General features: G+C 48.9%; 2 protein-coding genes across 9 annotated transcripts in view; both read right to left on the reverse strand.

Annotated features, from left to right (window-relative positions):
- Positions 1 to 16,129, reverse strand: part of LOC136540084 (protein RETARDED ROOT GROWTH, mitochondrial-like) — a 30,136-nt gene that overhangs the window by 5,730 nt on the left and 8,277 nt on the right. The window lies entirely within an intron of this gene.
- Positions 644 to 2,499, reverse strand: LOC136513624 (serine/threonine-protein phosphatase 7 long form homolog). Its single transcript, XM_066507598.1, has 4 exons — positions 2,398 to 2,499; positions 2,112 to 2,320; positions 1,749 to 2,013; positions 644 to 697 (listed from the first exon to the last, which is right to left on the reverse strand). The coding sequence occupies exons 1-4, from the start codon at positions 2,497 to 2,499 to the stop codon at positions 644 to 646; spliced, it is 630 nt and encodes a 209-aa protein (XP_066363695.1).

The raw sequence follows: 16,129 nt of genomic DNA on the forward strand, positions 1-16,129 counted from the left end.
AATAAGTATGTCGTGTAAGTGATATACAAGACAAACATATTGAAGAAACAAATAGTAATAGCAATTACCCATGCTCGCGGGCATTTGAAGAAACGACGACCTCCATCTATTCCCTCGGTGAACATCTACACTAGGCAGTCCTCACCATGCATGTATTTTGGCCACTCTTCTTTCCTTTCATCGTATCCTCTCAGTGGTGTCTCTTTGGTGAAATCACTTTTGCTCTCAACTGGGAATATCTCATAAAGAGCTTCCTCAAAGAAATCGGGACCAAGAGGACCCTCACACCCCTAGGTAGTTTCCTTCCCCTTTCCTCTCCCTCTGGACGACCCTCCAAACATTGGTACTGCAACAAAAGCAAATGCTGAGGAGTGTTCTTCTTCCTTGTTGTTTGTGTGAATGAGAGGGAGTGAGTGGTTATTTATAGGTTGAGAGGAGGAATGGAGGCCTCTCAATGTGCCATGTCAGCGATCCGTGTGGCTCTTCACCTCAGCCCTTGGATCAAACAGTCATAAGATTGATTGTGGAGATAGAGTGGAGTTGTGCTTCCTTGCATGCCAGTACTATATCAGTGATGTGATAATTCGATGTTGTCCGTATATCTGAAAAGTCTATGTTTATTGTCTGAAAAGCATAGATTCGTTCACTGTTGCTTGGTAATCCTATATTCATGTACAAAGCGTATGTACAATATTTCCTAGATTATACACGTTGTAATAAATTTATAGTTAATCTGTGTACTACATTTATGCCTTTGTACAAGTATAGTATGATTAAAGGTTCACGCAAAAAATTCGCAAGATACAATCTTGTATTAGGAGCATCCACAGTTACAAACAGAGACATCAATATATATTCCAAACATTTAATCATCCAACGAGCATAATGCTACCACAACGAATATCACAACTAACATAATATGTCATGCAAAGTCCAAATAGTCCACAATGTCCATACAGTCCCAAATAGTTACAGAAAAGTAAATACAAAATTCATAATAGTTCATAGTAACACCTACCACGTCCCTCACTGCCTCCTACTCTTGCCCTTACCCTTGTGACCCAGAGCGCTGGTGCCTGGAGTGTAAGGGTCACGCGGACAGCATCGCCTAGTGCCTAGAGGCAGTGTAGGATGAGTCGATGGAGCGTCATGGAGCTGAGAGGGGCCAAGCTCACCGTGCCTCTTGTCCATGTCATCGTCATCGTCGTCCTCCTCATCCTCGTCCCCATCCCCTATAGCTGCTTGACTAGAGGAACCCAAGCCTCCTCTTCCTGCGGAAGGAACGTACACGTCTTGCGTCGTGTCTGTCCTGCAACCACAACGACCAGCCGCACGGCGTAGACGACGTGACAACCTCTGTTGTACAAAACTATGTTGACTGAAAGAATATAACGTATTAATGATATGTTTGAAAGAATATTTTAAATCTTACGTCTAGGAAGCCAAGTATGTAGTCGTCATTGACTCTCGGTCGAACGCGCTCGATCTCTTCAACTGAGCATTTCGGTGTATTGCCCTGCAACAAAGTTCTCAATAATAAGACTTCTGAACAGATAGCATTTAGTTTGGTTTTCTTCTGTACAAGAATCTAACTTAATATAAGGGTTATACGGCTCGAAGGTTGCAATAACTACAATAGATAACTCCTAATGTCGGTCCAAGAACGCCGAATGTATTGTTATGTAACTCAACATAAAAAAATAAGGCGATTGGCTTACCACTCTGTCCAAGATCAGTCGTGCCTCTACCTGCCTTCCTGCACGAGTTGACTGGTCGTACGCCGTGTCTTCATCGTCGGAGGACTCGATGTTGGCGTAGTCAGTTTCGGTCCACTGTAGCCTCAGCCTGCACCGTGTCGCACGCCGGTACCAAGCTTGGTACCATCTGAACTCACGGTTCGTGTGCATCTCGTTGTTGTCGTCCACGTTGTCGTGCATCTCCTCCCATTCCTCAATGTAGGACTGGTGGTGCCTCTCCCAGTCAAAAATCTTCTTGTTCCTCTGACGATCCAACCTGCACGTATGTCATCGTTACATTAATCCATGTACGTGACACCATATTATAAGAAATGGACCATCATCATGAGACATTTGAAATATCAAAACACTTACTTGTGTAAGTCAACGCCAGTCGAGAACAGAGGCATAGGCCAAAGCTGTCTCACTCCAAATTGGCATGCAACCCTATCTGGCAGGTGGTACTCGACAGCATAGAAGCATATTAGAGGGCACCTCATGCTATAGAAGTAGTCGTCGGCTCCACAGACGTTGCTCAGCTGAAAAGGAAGTGCATCCTCTCCACCATACGGCTCCCACTCCACCTGCAACATGTCCAAATAAGATGTTAGATGGTATACTAATCCTTTTTAAAGCAGCATGGAAAATAAAATTTACTTACACTAGACGTCGTCAGCGTATCTAGCTTGTTCGTGTACTCAATGTACGCCCGGTCTATCCTTGTGTGCGGAACCCTGACCTGATCCCAAAGGTACGCCCACATCGGCTGGCGACTTGGAGGCTGACCTTGGAACCACTCACGACGAGCCAGAACCTCTGGACGACCAACTAAAAAACAAGCCCACATCTACAGCTGTAACAGGTACATGCATCCACCAAGTGACGGGTTGGACGTAGACCGACGACACCCCTCGCACAGCTACCGGTATAGAAAACACAAGACTACAGAGCCCCAGCTGTACTGACCCGCTTGGTCCCAGTCACTGAGGCAGTGGATCCACATCCAGGACGCATTGTCACCCGTGGCGTCGGGAAAGAGAATGCAAGCAAAAAGGTGTAGGATCCACGCCCAGCAGTAGTACCCAACCGTCTCGTCATCTGCCTCCTTGGGCCACTATGCGAACTCTGCACGTAGCCATGACATGGGAACTCCAGAAGTGTGAGCCCCTTGCTCGTCAAGCTCACGCCCAAGGAAGGCCTCCACTCGTGCTCTCTAGCCCCTGACCTGCACTGCTCGGTGACTGGGTTCCCATGAATCCTTAGGCCTAGCATCTTCTGACAGTCCTGAAGCGAGACTGTCATCTCCCTGAAAGGTAGTGGAAGTTGTGAGTCTCTGGCCGCCACCTATATTTAAGATAAAGCAAGATTACTTGTCAAAAAGTCAATCGCATGAACAAATGGCCATGAATGGAGGCAATGATTCACTTTAATACCTATCTACCAACGCAGTTATCGCCGCTGAGTTGAACTTGGGCAACCCACGACGAACCTGAAAGGAGATGACATCCAGACCAGCTCTTTGCAGGAAAGGAGTGTACCTGTCGTCGTACCGAATGTCCAAGAACCCACTGTGGGTCCTAGAACGAAGGTGCGGAAGGTCCTGCATCGAATAAAACATAGTCACATGTTACTTCATGAACACATATACGAATAAAACTTATAGATTATTACTTACCCCAGCGCAACGAGACGTCCTCGGTGGGTCTCCTCGTACGTCGGGTCAAGCAGGTGGAATTGCTCCATCCTACAAAAAAGTGAATGAATTAGAATTCCAATGTACAATGAAACATGAACTTATAAATGTATAAGTAATTGACACAAATACAAGCATAAATTGAGACATGCATAATTAAATATATGAAAAAGACAAATATAAAATAATACTATAAACCAATAGTCCTACCTCACTAATCTGCCAACGGCAACTTCGTGAGTTGTGGCCAAGTCTACCGCACTTGCCGCACTCGTACTGCTCGGGATCAGTAAAAAATGGAGTTCCTCTCCCACACCTAGTTCTTCCGGGTATCTGATCCATAACCATCCTGTGCCTCGTCCTCTGCCTTGATCCATGCTTGTTCCAACGGTAAGATGGATCCGCAATATACTTTGGCCCATCATATGGAGGCCACTCTCCAGGGTGCCGGAAAGGCATGAAGCGGGGGCTCCATGTGTTCACAAGCGTGTTGCCACTAAACTCTCCTCTCGATATTATATAGTTGCGATGCCTACCTGCTGCCACCAAATGAGAACATACAAAGTGGTATTGCCTTGGTTTACCACAAGTGCACTTGAAATCTTGGAGGACAACCACATGTATCCTCGACTCTCGAACCTCGCCGTCGGACGTTGTACCACCCCTATGCTCGACCTGATAAGTCCCTGTGGCGTGGTCAAAGCATGCAACCTCATGTGTGCCAGCCCTTTCTCTTGCCTTCTCTAGATATGCCTTTGGTTTCGGAGCCCATATGTCTCCATCACTCCTCAACTGCAATGCATGGGCGTGTCTATCGTTGAACCGGACAACAAGCTTATAGAAGGTGAATTGAACAATTGCATTCATGGGCATACCACGTATCCCCAATAGGTGCGGCACGGCGCGGCGGTGGAGCGGGCAAGGGCGGCGGCGACGGCGTGGGCAGGGGTGGCTTGGGCGAGAAAGGAAGAGGAAGAGGCGCAGGCCGGATAGATATTTCCGAGCTCGGCGCCAGTCACTACAGCGCCGAGCTCGGCGCCAAGATCTACGGCGCCGAGCTCGGTGCCATAGTGACTGGCACCGAGCTCTCTGCCATCGTGCCCACCAGCTCGACGCCAGAGACGCTGGCGCCTAGCTCGGCGCCAGTCACTATGGCACCGAGCTAAGGGTCCATTTTTTGAATTCTTTTCGCCAGGGGTCCATTTGTGAGAAACTTTCAAAAAAGGGCCAAATTGTAAAAAATTCGGCACAAAACAGTACTCTGCAGCCACCTGACACAAACAGTACTGTAGGCGCCGACATCTCCCTCTACAGTATTGTAGGGGCCGCTAAAACTCTCATACGGTAAGACCCCCCGCGTGTCTCTGGACATTAATAGCGGTATGGGCACCAGGATTTACCGTACCAGGTGAACATAGCGAGACTCCTCACATGCCTCTAGGCATCAAACAGTATTTGCAGGTATCGACGTCCACCATCCCTGAAAAAGGCAGCACGACCTCCCGTGTGCATCTAACATTCTACAGCGACAACAACAGTGTTGTAGGCGCCTACCACTATCTTGTACCCACCAGTGTGGGCAACAAGGCTCGGTGGGCGTGGGCAACAAGGCTCGGCATCATACGTACCCTCACCCTCTCACTTGTAAAGCCATCTCCTTCATCTATAAAAGGGGGTGCGCTTCCTCCAACAAAGAAGACAGACCGATTCCAGTAGGCTAGAGTTCCTTAGATCGATAGCTCACAACCACAGAACCACCAGGTTCAGACCGCAAGCACAGGCTTGAACGCTTAGCTCATAGCGAAGTTCCTATCACTCTTGGCCCTTTTGGTTGGAGCCGACCGGACCTCTTGTACACCCCATCTTTCTCCTCCCCGTTTGTAATCCCACTGCAAACTTCGAGCACATGGGCTCAGGAATAAAGTCACCGACCGACCCCGACTAGACGTAGGGCACGTTGCCCGAACCAGTATAAATCCTGTGTCATTGAGTGCTAGGCCACCTTCGATCACAACGTATAGCAAAACTACAAATATTCACAAGTTGGTCACTTTCTGCACCGACAGTTAGCGCCGTCCGTGGGGAAGACGCTATACGTTCAACACTTTTTTGGTCATCGGATGGCCCATTTTTCCACCACCCCTGCCATGGCGAGCTCGGGAGATACGATTCGCTTCGGCTCATTAGAGTTTCCCGCACTCTTGCCCGCCGGGATGTGGGTTCCACCCGTCTTCGAGCCATCCTAGGCCTTCCTCTTCGGAAGCCTAGACTTCGTCGCCGACCGACTTGGCGTACTCCACCTCCGCAAGGAGACTCGCGACCCTGCACCCGTCGGGGAGACATCCTCCATCGACTCCGGGACGCGCGACTTCGACGACGCGGTATCTGCGCTTCATTCCGAGCAAACTCTCTGCTCAAACCTCGCTATAAGTAATATGCGTACTACTATTCGCTCTTTATTTACTATCTCCCACCAATCACCCGGAGGGAATGTACCGCCCACGCCACAAACACCGTACGATCGGTTCCCCTATGGCCTCGTGTCCTCCGCGGATGCATACGCTCGGGGGCTCCGAAGGATGCTGGCACCATCCCCCCTCATGTCTGAGTTCATGGGAATGGCAGGCTGCGTTCCTGCCATTTCCCATGAACTCCCGGATGGTGAGGGCGAGAGCAACGGTTACAACATCGGTGACATGGCGCTCAGCCACCGTCCATCCCGGGAGTGCGCTATGGCGAACGATCTGGGACAGCCGCCGGTGGTTGTGGAGTCTGCGCAAACTCACACCCCTCTGGACCCACGTGCGGGGGCCCTCGCGTCTGCGTAAGCACACGCCGAGGAATTAGGACAACGACGGCAGAACCAGCCGCCGCTTACGCCGGCGCCGTCAGTACAGCCCGTTGCGCCCCATGCGCATGGCCCAGCGGGCGGCACCCGGGGTCACGCCCGTTAGGTCCAACACGACATCATGAACGAGGGGAACGATTTCCCTCAATTCACTCGAGCTGGCCAGAACATCGCCGTTGCGGTAATGCTTCTGCGTGGTGTTCCTGCGCCTACCGACCCCCAGGAGCGGGCAGTCCACTAGAACCTCCGGGTTCTAGTAGAAGCCGCCGCTGTCCAATAGGCGGAAAGCTCCGCGTCGTGACTCCGACCCATGCCCTCTCCCCACCGGGGGGACGAGGACGCACCAGATGGATCGCTCCTTTCACTCGCCGCCACAGCCGTCAGGCCTGGCTCGGGGTGCAGCAGTCGCACCACGGTCCAACCTAGCGCCTGCTCCACACCAACCACCAGTACACGAGCGGCCCGATCCGCACTAGGACGCCCGCAGCATCATCAACAACCGGCGTAAGGCTCAACACGATAACGACGTCCACCGTACGATAGCAGGTGACACGGACCCCGACCAAACCATCGAGGGAAGTGGTGAAATGTGCCCCAGGCGCGGTCACCGACCAGACGACCGGAGCCCTAGCCCTAAGGGCCCGGGGCCACGGGCCTTCAGCCGGCGTATCCGGTGAGCACTGTTCCCGCAGCGTTTCCGGCCGCCCACCAACATCACTAAATACACTAGGGAGACCAACCCAGACATTTGGCTCGAAGACTTCTGGCTGGCCTGTCGGGCCAGAGGAGTGGATGATGACTATTTCATCATTCAATACCTTCCCATTTGCGTGGGGGAACATGTTTGGGCATGGCTTGAATTCCTTCCGCACGACAACATCCGCGACTGGACGGACCTCAAGAGGGTCTTCTTCAGGAATTTCTAGGGGACATACGTCCGCTCGGGAAACTCCTGGGACCTCAAGAGCTGTCAGCAGGAGCCTAACGAGTCCTTGTGGGATTACATCCATAGGTTCTCCCAATGATGCAACTCCCTCCCCGATGTTGTCGACGTAGACGTCTTCAGCGCGTCCACTTCAGGACGAACTACGAGTCCCTGATCCACAAGCTTGGCTGCTTGAAACCCCGTACCACCCATGACCTGCTCAACGTCGCCACCAACCACGCCTCTGGTGAGGAGGTGGTTGGAGCGGTCTTCGGCGGAGGCCGGGACAAGGTCAAAGCCAAGCGCACGGACCCGAACGAAGGCCCCTCCACGCAGAGGGGCAAGAAAAGCAAAAAAGATCGACACCGGTCGGATAGCCCCACGCTGGTCGTCGTGGCTGATCGCGTGGCCAAGCAGCCCCAATAGGGACTGCCTGACCACTTCAACAAACTCATGGATGGTTTGTGTCCCAACCATGCCTACCCCGTCAAACACCTCTACAAGGAGTGCGAGCTCCTCAAATGTTTCCTCCGACAGGCCGGCGGGGCAAAGGAGGGAGACGGCAAGGAGCCGGTAGCCAAGAAGGGAGGCGCGATAGGCAAGGACAGAGACAGTTTCCCCAAACCCGAAGAGTGCATCATGATCTTTGGCGGGTCTGACGCCATCTAGACTAAACACCAGCATAAGGTACGCTACAGGGAGGCATGCGCCACCGAGACGGCCATCCCCTCCTTCCTCAGCTGGTCGGAATCCTCGATCACTTTTGATCAAAGGGACCATCCCTCCTATGTCGCAAGACCGGGATGCTACCCTCTCGTCATCGACCCCATCGTTCTCAAGAAGCGCCTCACCAAGGTGCTGATGGACGGGGGCAGCGGCCTCAACATCCTGTACATCAACACCCTCGATGCCATGTGCATCCCCCGATCAGAGCTCTGCCTGGCGGGCTCCCCTTCCATGAGGTAATCCCAGGAGTGCAGGCATACCCGCTCGGACAGATCGATTTGCCCATCACGTTCGGCAGCCGGGCCAACTTTCGCTCAGAGGTCCTTACCTTCGAAGTGGACTTTCTAGGATCCTACCATGCCATCTTAGGGCGGCCATGCTACGCAAGATTCATGGTGATCCCCAACTATACCTACCTCAAGCTGAAGATGCCAGGACCAAACGGCGTCATCACCGTGAGTAGCACCTTCTCGCACGCCTTCGAGTGCGACCGCGAGCACTATGAGCTTGCCATCGCGGTCGTCAACTCATCCGAGCTCCTGCAGCTCAGGGAGTCATCAACCCCAGCAGTCCTAGACTGTAACAAACTGATCTCCTTGATGGCCTTTCACCCACTCGAGGAAACCAAGACGGTGGGTGTCGACCCCACCGACCTAGCCAAGACGATGCGAATCAGGACCCAGCTCCCGTCCCAATAGGAATGCGAGCTCGTCGACTTCCTGCGCGACAATCGCGATGTCTTCGCCTGGCAGCCTTCTGACATGCTGGGGATACCACGGGAGGTCACCGAGCATGCACTATGCCTTATCCCGGGCTCAAAGCCTGCCAAGCAACGCCTACGTCGTTTCGATGACGAGAGACGTAGGGCCATAGGCGAAGAAATCGCCAAGCTCCTGGCAGCCAGATTCATTAGGGAGGTTTTCCACTCCGACTAGCTCGCCAATCCCGTCCTTGTCAGAAAAAGACCGGGAAGTGGAGAATGTGCGTTGACTATACTGGACTCAACAAGGCGTGTCCGAAGGATCACTTTCCCTTGTCGCGCATAGACCAGATAATCGACTCCACCTCGGGTTGCGAGATCCTCTCCTTTCTGGACGCCTACTCAGGCTATCACTAGATCGTGATGAAAACGTCCGATCAACTTGCAACCTCGTTCATCACCCTGTATGGTTCGTACTGCTACGTGACCATGCCTTTTGACTTGAAGAACGCTGGCGCCACCTACCAAAGGTGCATGCAGCAATGCTTCGCTGACCAAATCGACCCGCCTGATCAGCCTGATCAGGCCGAACGGCTGAAACCAACGATCGCCGTCTATGTTGATGACATAATGGTCAAAACAGCTCGAGCATGCGATCTGATCGCAAACTTGGCCGCGACATTCGTGAACCTCCGAAGGTTCAACATCAAGTTGAATCCCGAAAAATGTGTTTTCGGGGTTCCAAAGGGGAAGCTGCTCGGATACATCCGAGCGGGGCATCGAGGCCAACCCCGAAAAGATTGTAGCCATCTCCAACATGGGTCCCATACGCAACGTCAAGGGCATGCAGAGGCTCACCGGCTGCCTAGCTACCCTAAGCCACTTCATCTCCCAGCTCGGCGAACGATGGATGCCACTCTACAAGCTCCTCAAAAAGACGGACGCCTTTGTCTAGACTGAGGAAGCCTAGCAGGCTCTCAAAAGCCTCAAAACGTCCCTAACGTCGGCCCCAATCCTCGTCCCTCCCGAACGGGGAGAACCCCTCCTCCTTTACGTCGCGGCAAGTAACCATGTGGTATGCGCCGCCCTGGTCGTCGAGAGGGAGGAACCGGGACACCAGCTCAAGGTACAGCGACCCGTATACTTCATCGGAGAAGTACTTACTGACCCCAAGGTTCGGTACCCCCAGGTGCAGAAACTCCTATACGCCGTACTAATGGCGACCAGGAAGCTCCTACACTACTTCACCGACCACGAAGTCACAGTCGTCACTTCATACCCGCTTGGAGACATCATCCGCAACCACGATGTCGTGGGACGAATCTCCAAGTGGGCACTTGAACTCATGGGCCATGACATCAGATATACCCCCTGCACCACTATTAAGTCTTAGGCTCTCACGGATTTTGTTGCTGAATGGACGGACTTCCAGCTACCGACTCCAGACGTCACCCATGAGTACTGGACAATGTACTTCGATGGGTCCGTAATGGCGCCTGGCTCAGGGGCCGGAGTGGTTCTGATCTTCCCGGATGGGAGTAGGCTCCCCTACACCATCCGCCTCCACTTCTTAGCTTCAAACAATGCCACGGAATATGAGGCCCTTATCAACGGACTCTGCATCGCCATCGAGCTTGGTGCTACGCAACTCTACGTCCGCGGTGACTCGGAACTAGTCGTTGATCAGGTCATGAAGGAGTTGATGGAGACGGGGATCCCGATCTTCCGTCAGGTGATGATAATTATCGTTGTGGCGGAGAATGACACACCGATCCGGCTTCAGATCGAACCCTACAATCTTAGCACCACAGCTCCTCTGGTTATCAACCGAGTCATGGACCAGGTTGACCTCGCCAAGAAGGCTAATCCTAGCCTACGCAACGAAGAACACAAGCAAGAACAAGAAAGAACGCAACCAAATTGCAAATGAATGATTAATCTCACGAGTTGGGGTCTCACAAACCGATGAACGGCGAAACTGTTCTTGACAGAATAATCTAAGCAAAACCCGAACCCTAATGGAAGGGTGGTGGCTGTTTATGAAGACTCTAGGGTCGTGTAAGACCCCTGGACGCGCCCCTAATGGGCCCAAACTCGATACATAGTCCAACGGACCAAAAGACGGTGTCGCAGCACCCTGGCAGATTCTGGACGCTGACTTGTTTTGACAATTACTGTTGATTCCGAACAGCTTTTGATGTGAAACCACTTGGATTGGCTTCCTTATCAAATTAGCTTTCTATCCATATGTGGATCATCGAAAACAGAGTCCGGATGCGTCCTGGGCGACTAGTTTAAGGCAGACTGGTCCTGGAGGCCGAGGCAGACTCGAATTCTTGTTGGATTGGGCCTCCGGCTTGTGTTGGACGTCCTTGCTGGTCATTATCACCTCAACCACTTCCTCTAAGTCCTTCATGACCCTCTCCAATGTTCCTAAGCAAGATAACATCATTAGGTAGTAGTCTATTCTCAAAAGTATGAAAAGTATCGCTTAAGAACGAGCTCACCTCTAAATTGAATTATCGCTTTCGAGCCCGGGTCATTGGACCTTGCAAGACGGTTGGAGGTTCAGCTGGTACATCTGAAGGAGTTATGTCCTCATCATCCTCCCCCTCTTGAATTGGAGTCGTCCTCGACTCAAGCTCATCTTCTTCTCCCAAATAAGGTTTCAAATCTGTAATGTTAAATGTGGGACTAACCCTGAACTCGGATGGCAACTTAAGTTTGTATGCATTATCATTTATTTTCTCAATAATCTTATAAGGACCAGCTGCTCTTGGCATTAATTTAGACTTACGTAGCTCAGGAAATCTATCTTTTCTTAAATGTAACCAAACCAAATCACCCAGTCAAGTTTAATCTCTTTTCTTCCTTTACTACCAGCAATTCTATACTTTTCATTCATGCTTTCAATATTTGCTTTAGTTATTTTATGCAACTTACGAATAAAATCAGCACGCTCTCTAGCATCACTATGCATTCTCTCAGTGGTAGGTAAAGGCAAAAGATCAATAGGAGCACGGGGGTTAAAACCATACACTACCTGAAAAGGACTTACCTTGGTGGTGGAATGTTTCGCTCTGTTATATGCAAACTCCACATGCGGCAAACACTCTTCCCACATCTTCAAATTACGCTTCAAAATGGCTCTCAACATAGTGGACAATGTTCGATTCACAACCTTAGTTTGCCCATCAGTTTGGGGATGACATGTTGTAGAAAACAACAGCTTGGTCCCCAATTTATTCCACAACATGCGTCAAAAATGACTCAAGAATTTTGCATCGCGATCTGAAAGAATAGTAGAAGACATACCATGCAAGCGAACGATTTCTTGAAAGAAAAGGTCAGCAATATGAACAACATCGTCGCTCTTATGACAAGGAATAAAATGTGCCATCTTAGAAAAACGATCAACCACCACAAAAATACTATCCCTCCCCCTCTTAGTCCTTGGCAATCCCAACACAAAATCCATAGATATATCTGCCCAAAGAGTAGAAGGAACAGGAAGAGACATATACAAACCATGTGGGTTCAATCGTGACTTAGCTTTTTGACATGTGGCACACCGAGCCACATGCTGCTCTACATCTCGCATCATCCTTGGCCAAAAGAAGTGTGTGGACAGCACCTCCTCCGTCTTCTTGGCACCAAAATATCTCATCAATCCGCCTCCATGTGCCTCCTGCAACAACAAAAGACGAACGGAACCAACTGGAATGCATAGGCGGTTAGCTCTAAACAAAAACCCATCGCTGATCATAAACTTATTCCATGTGCGTCCCTCTCTACAATTAAGCAACACATCCTTAAAATCATGATCAAGCGCATATTGTTCTTTAATGGATTGAAGACCAAAAATCCGGCAATCAAGTTGAGACAGCAATGTATATCTTCTAGACAAAGCATCAACAATCACATTATCCTTCCCTTTCTTGTGTTTGATAATATAAGGAAAAGATTCAATAAATTCAACCCATTTAGCATGCCTACGATTCAGATTATTTTGAGAGCGAAGATACTTAAGCGATTCATGATCAGAATGAATAACAAATTCTTTAGGCCACAAATAATGACGCCACGTCTCCAAAGAACGAACAAGTGCATACAATTCTTTATCATACGTGGAATAATTAAGAACAGGACCATGTAATTTTTTGCTAAAGTAAGCAACTGGTTTACCATCTTGCATCAAAATACCACCAATGCCAACTCCACTAGCATCACATTCTAGCTCAAAAGTCTTACCAAAATTTGGAAGTTGCAGCAATGGTGCATGTGTAAGCTTGTCCTTCAAAGTGTCAAATGACTCCTCTTGTGCCTCTCCCCAATGAAACACCACTCCTTTCTTCGTCAACTCATGCAATGGGGCAACAATGGTGCTGAAATCTTTGACGAAGCGGCGGTAGAATCCTACAAGACCAAGAAAACTCCTCACCTGTGTGATGGTTTGGGGAACCGGTCAGCTCTTTATGACTTCAATTTTCATCTCGTCTACCTCAATTCCCTTTGGAGTTACAACATAGCCAAGAAAAGAAACTCGATCCATGCAAAAGATGCACTTCTCAAGGTTACCAAATAAACATGCATCACGTAAAGCATTAAAAACAGCACGTAAGTGATCCATATGTTCATCAAAAGACTTGATGTAAATCAATATATCATCAAAGTAAACTACCACAAAATATCCAATAAAAGCTCTTAAAACCTCATTCATTAAGCGCATGAAAGTGCTAGGTGCATTTGTCAAACCAAAAGGCATTACTAACCACTCATACAACTTGAATTTGGTTTTAAACGCAGTTTTCCATTCATCTCCAAGTTTCATTCTAATTTGGTGGTAGCCACTTCGCAAGTCAATCTTAGTGAAAATTATAGAACCACACAACTCATCAAGCATGTCGTCTAGCCTAGGAATAGGATGATGATACCGAATAGTAATATTATTGATGGCTCTACAATCAACACACATACGCCAAGTTCTATCTTCTTAGGAACCAAAAGTACAGGAATGACACAAGGACTAAGGCTTTCACGTACATACCCGCGGTCCAAAAGGTCTTGGACTTGTCGCTGAATTTTCTTAGTCTCCTCTGGATTAGTTCGATAAGCAGCACGATTGGGCAAGGTTGCTCCTAGAATCAAATCGATTTGATGCTCTATCCCTCTCATAGGTGGCAGCCCCGGGGGTATCTCAGTTGGAAAAATGTCCTCATACTCCTGCAAAAGGTTAGTGACAGCAGAAGGTACCGAGCTAATAATATCATCAAGTGAAAATATAGCTCGTTTGCATACCAAAGCATAGCAAAAATTATCATCAGAAATTTCAGCAAAGTCACATTTTGTTGCAAGCATAACATCACCCTTCAATTTAATCCCCTCAGCCTTAGGAATAGATATAGACTTATCCTTTTTAGGTGGGAAAATAGAATTAGCAACTTGCTGATTTTCAGATTGAACATCATTCAAACTAGCAGCGCGTTCTCTATCAGCTTGTACAATTTGAGCAGGGGTCAAAGGTACCAAAGTAATTTTCTTTCCTTTACGCACAAAAGTGTATTTATTACTTATACCATGGTGTGTAGCATCATTATCATGTTCCCAAGGACGACCCAATAAAAGTGAACAAGCTTGCATAGGTACCACATCACAATCAACAGAATCAGCATAAGAACCAATAAAAAATGAAACTCTGCAAGTTTGTGTTACCTTTGCTTTACCAGAATCATTTAGCCACTGAATATGGTATGGACGTGGGTGTGGGCATGTGGTCAAGCCAAGCTTCTTGACCAAATCAGAACTCACCAAATTGTTGCAGCTACCTCCATTAATAATGACACGTGCTCGATGGTCGTTGATGACGAAGAAAATCTGGAACAAGTTATGGCGTTGTAGCTTCTCAGGTTGCTGAACTTGTGAGCTGAGCACCCGCTGTACAATGATGCTCCTATGGGACACCGTGGCCTCGTCACCAAGGACTTCGCCGTCCTCCTCATCTGCATCTTGGTCTTCTTCATCCTCAATGTCAGAGGTACTGATATAACCATCTTCTGTAGCAATATATGCCCACTGACTTGGGCAGTCCTTCTGCACATGGCCAATGCCATGGCAGCGGTGGCACTGAATACCCGAAGTGCGTCCCGTCGATGCAACGGATGAGGAACTCTTGGTAGGCACCTGCAAAGAATTTTTACCTAAATCTAAAGGTCGTACGGGAATGTGCTGGTGCTGACCTTGCTCTTGCCCTGCTGTTCACGCCCCTGCAATTCCTTTTCTGCAAGCATAGCAAACTGAAACAACTGGTTGACAGTGTTAAATTCTTTATAATCAACAATGTCCTGAATCTCATGCCTCAAACCCGAATAAAAACGACAAATAGCATCTTCGTTTCCCTCCACAACACTACAGCGCATCAATCCCTTTTGGAGCTCACCATAGTAATCATGTACAGATTTATCTCCTTGTTCTAAACGCATCAATTTCTTACGCAAGTCTCTATAATAAGGAGGAACAAAACGATCACGCATAGCTACCTTAAGTTCTTCCCACGTACCAGGTAAAGCATCCTGTGCAGCTAGCCCATTTCACCAAATAATGGCAAAATCCTTAAACTCACTAGTAGCTTGTCTAACTCTATGCTGCTCAGGTACAAGGTGGGCACTAAACTTTTGTTCTACCATCATCTCCCAATCAAGATATCCCTCAGCATCATAATGACCCGAAAAAGATGGTATTGTGAACTTAATTTTAGCATAAGGATCATCGAGCACACGGTGATTATTACCTTGACGGTGGTGGTGGTGGACACCACCCATACCTATCGTGTTGCGGCGAAGACGTTGTCATAATCTCTCTTGTCGGATAGCTGCTTGACCTATGTTCCCGTTGGCATCATACACCATGTCTTGACCATCGGTGTTGCTGCCGGAGATGTCGTTGTTGCCCGCCACAAAGGTTTCCAACTCAGTAACCTTATCGGTTAGCGTGGAAATTTGCTTGTCCAATCTCTCCATGCTATTGCCAATGTTGAGCTCAATGAGTGCATCAGTGACGGCCTTCTTGACGGCCTCATTCATCCTTTTTTGGGCATCCTCTACAACAGCTTGTAGTTGATCTTGACTGACACACTCGTTGAAACCCTTAGGATTGTTATCTCCAGTCTGTTCATCTCCTGCCATTGAAAACACAAAAACAGAAACAAACAGGTGAAAGTTATCCCTACCAAATGACTACGTGGTTGCAGTGGTGTCACTTTTCACAGCAAATGGAAGCGTCTTACCAAGCTCTTATAAAGTTCTTACCAACACAAACAGTGGGCGGTACAACCGGCGGCTGGTTCGTGATACCTGTGAGGCAGTGGTACCGAGATTGCAAGGCCCTTTGTCTATACTGATCTGAAGAGTTTGTGGAGCTTGGAAGGCAGACAAAGAGTAACATGTATATCTGGCACACAAGTCAGTAACAGAAAGTAATGCTGAATTATAGTCCAAAGTACTTG

Source organism: Miscanthus floridulus, chromosome 2 (assembly GCF_019320115.1).
Source record: "Miscanthus floridulus cultivar M001 chromosome 2, ASM1932011v1, whole genome shotgun sequence".
NCBI classification, from domain to species: domain Eukaryota; kingdom Viridiplantae; phylum Streptophyta; class Magnoliopsida; order Poales; family Poaceae; genus Miscanthus; species Miscanthus floridulus.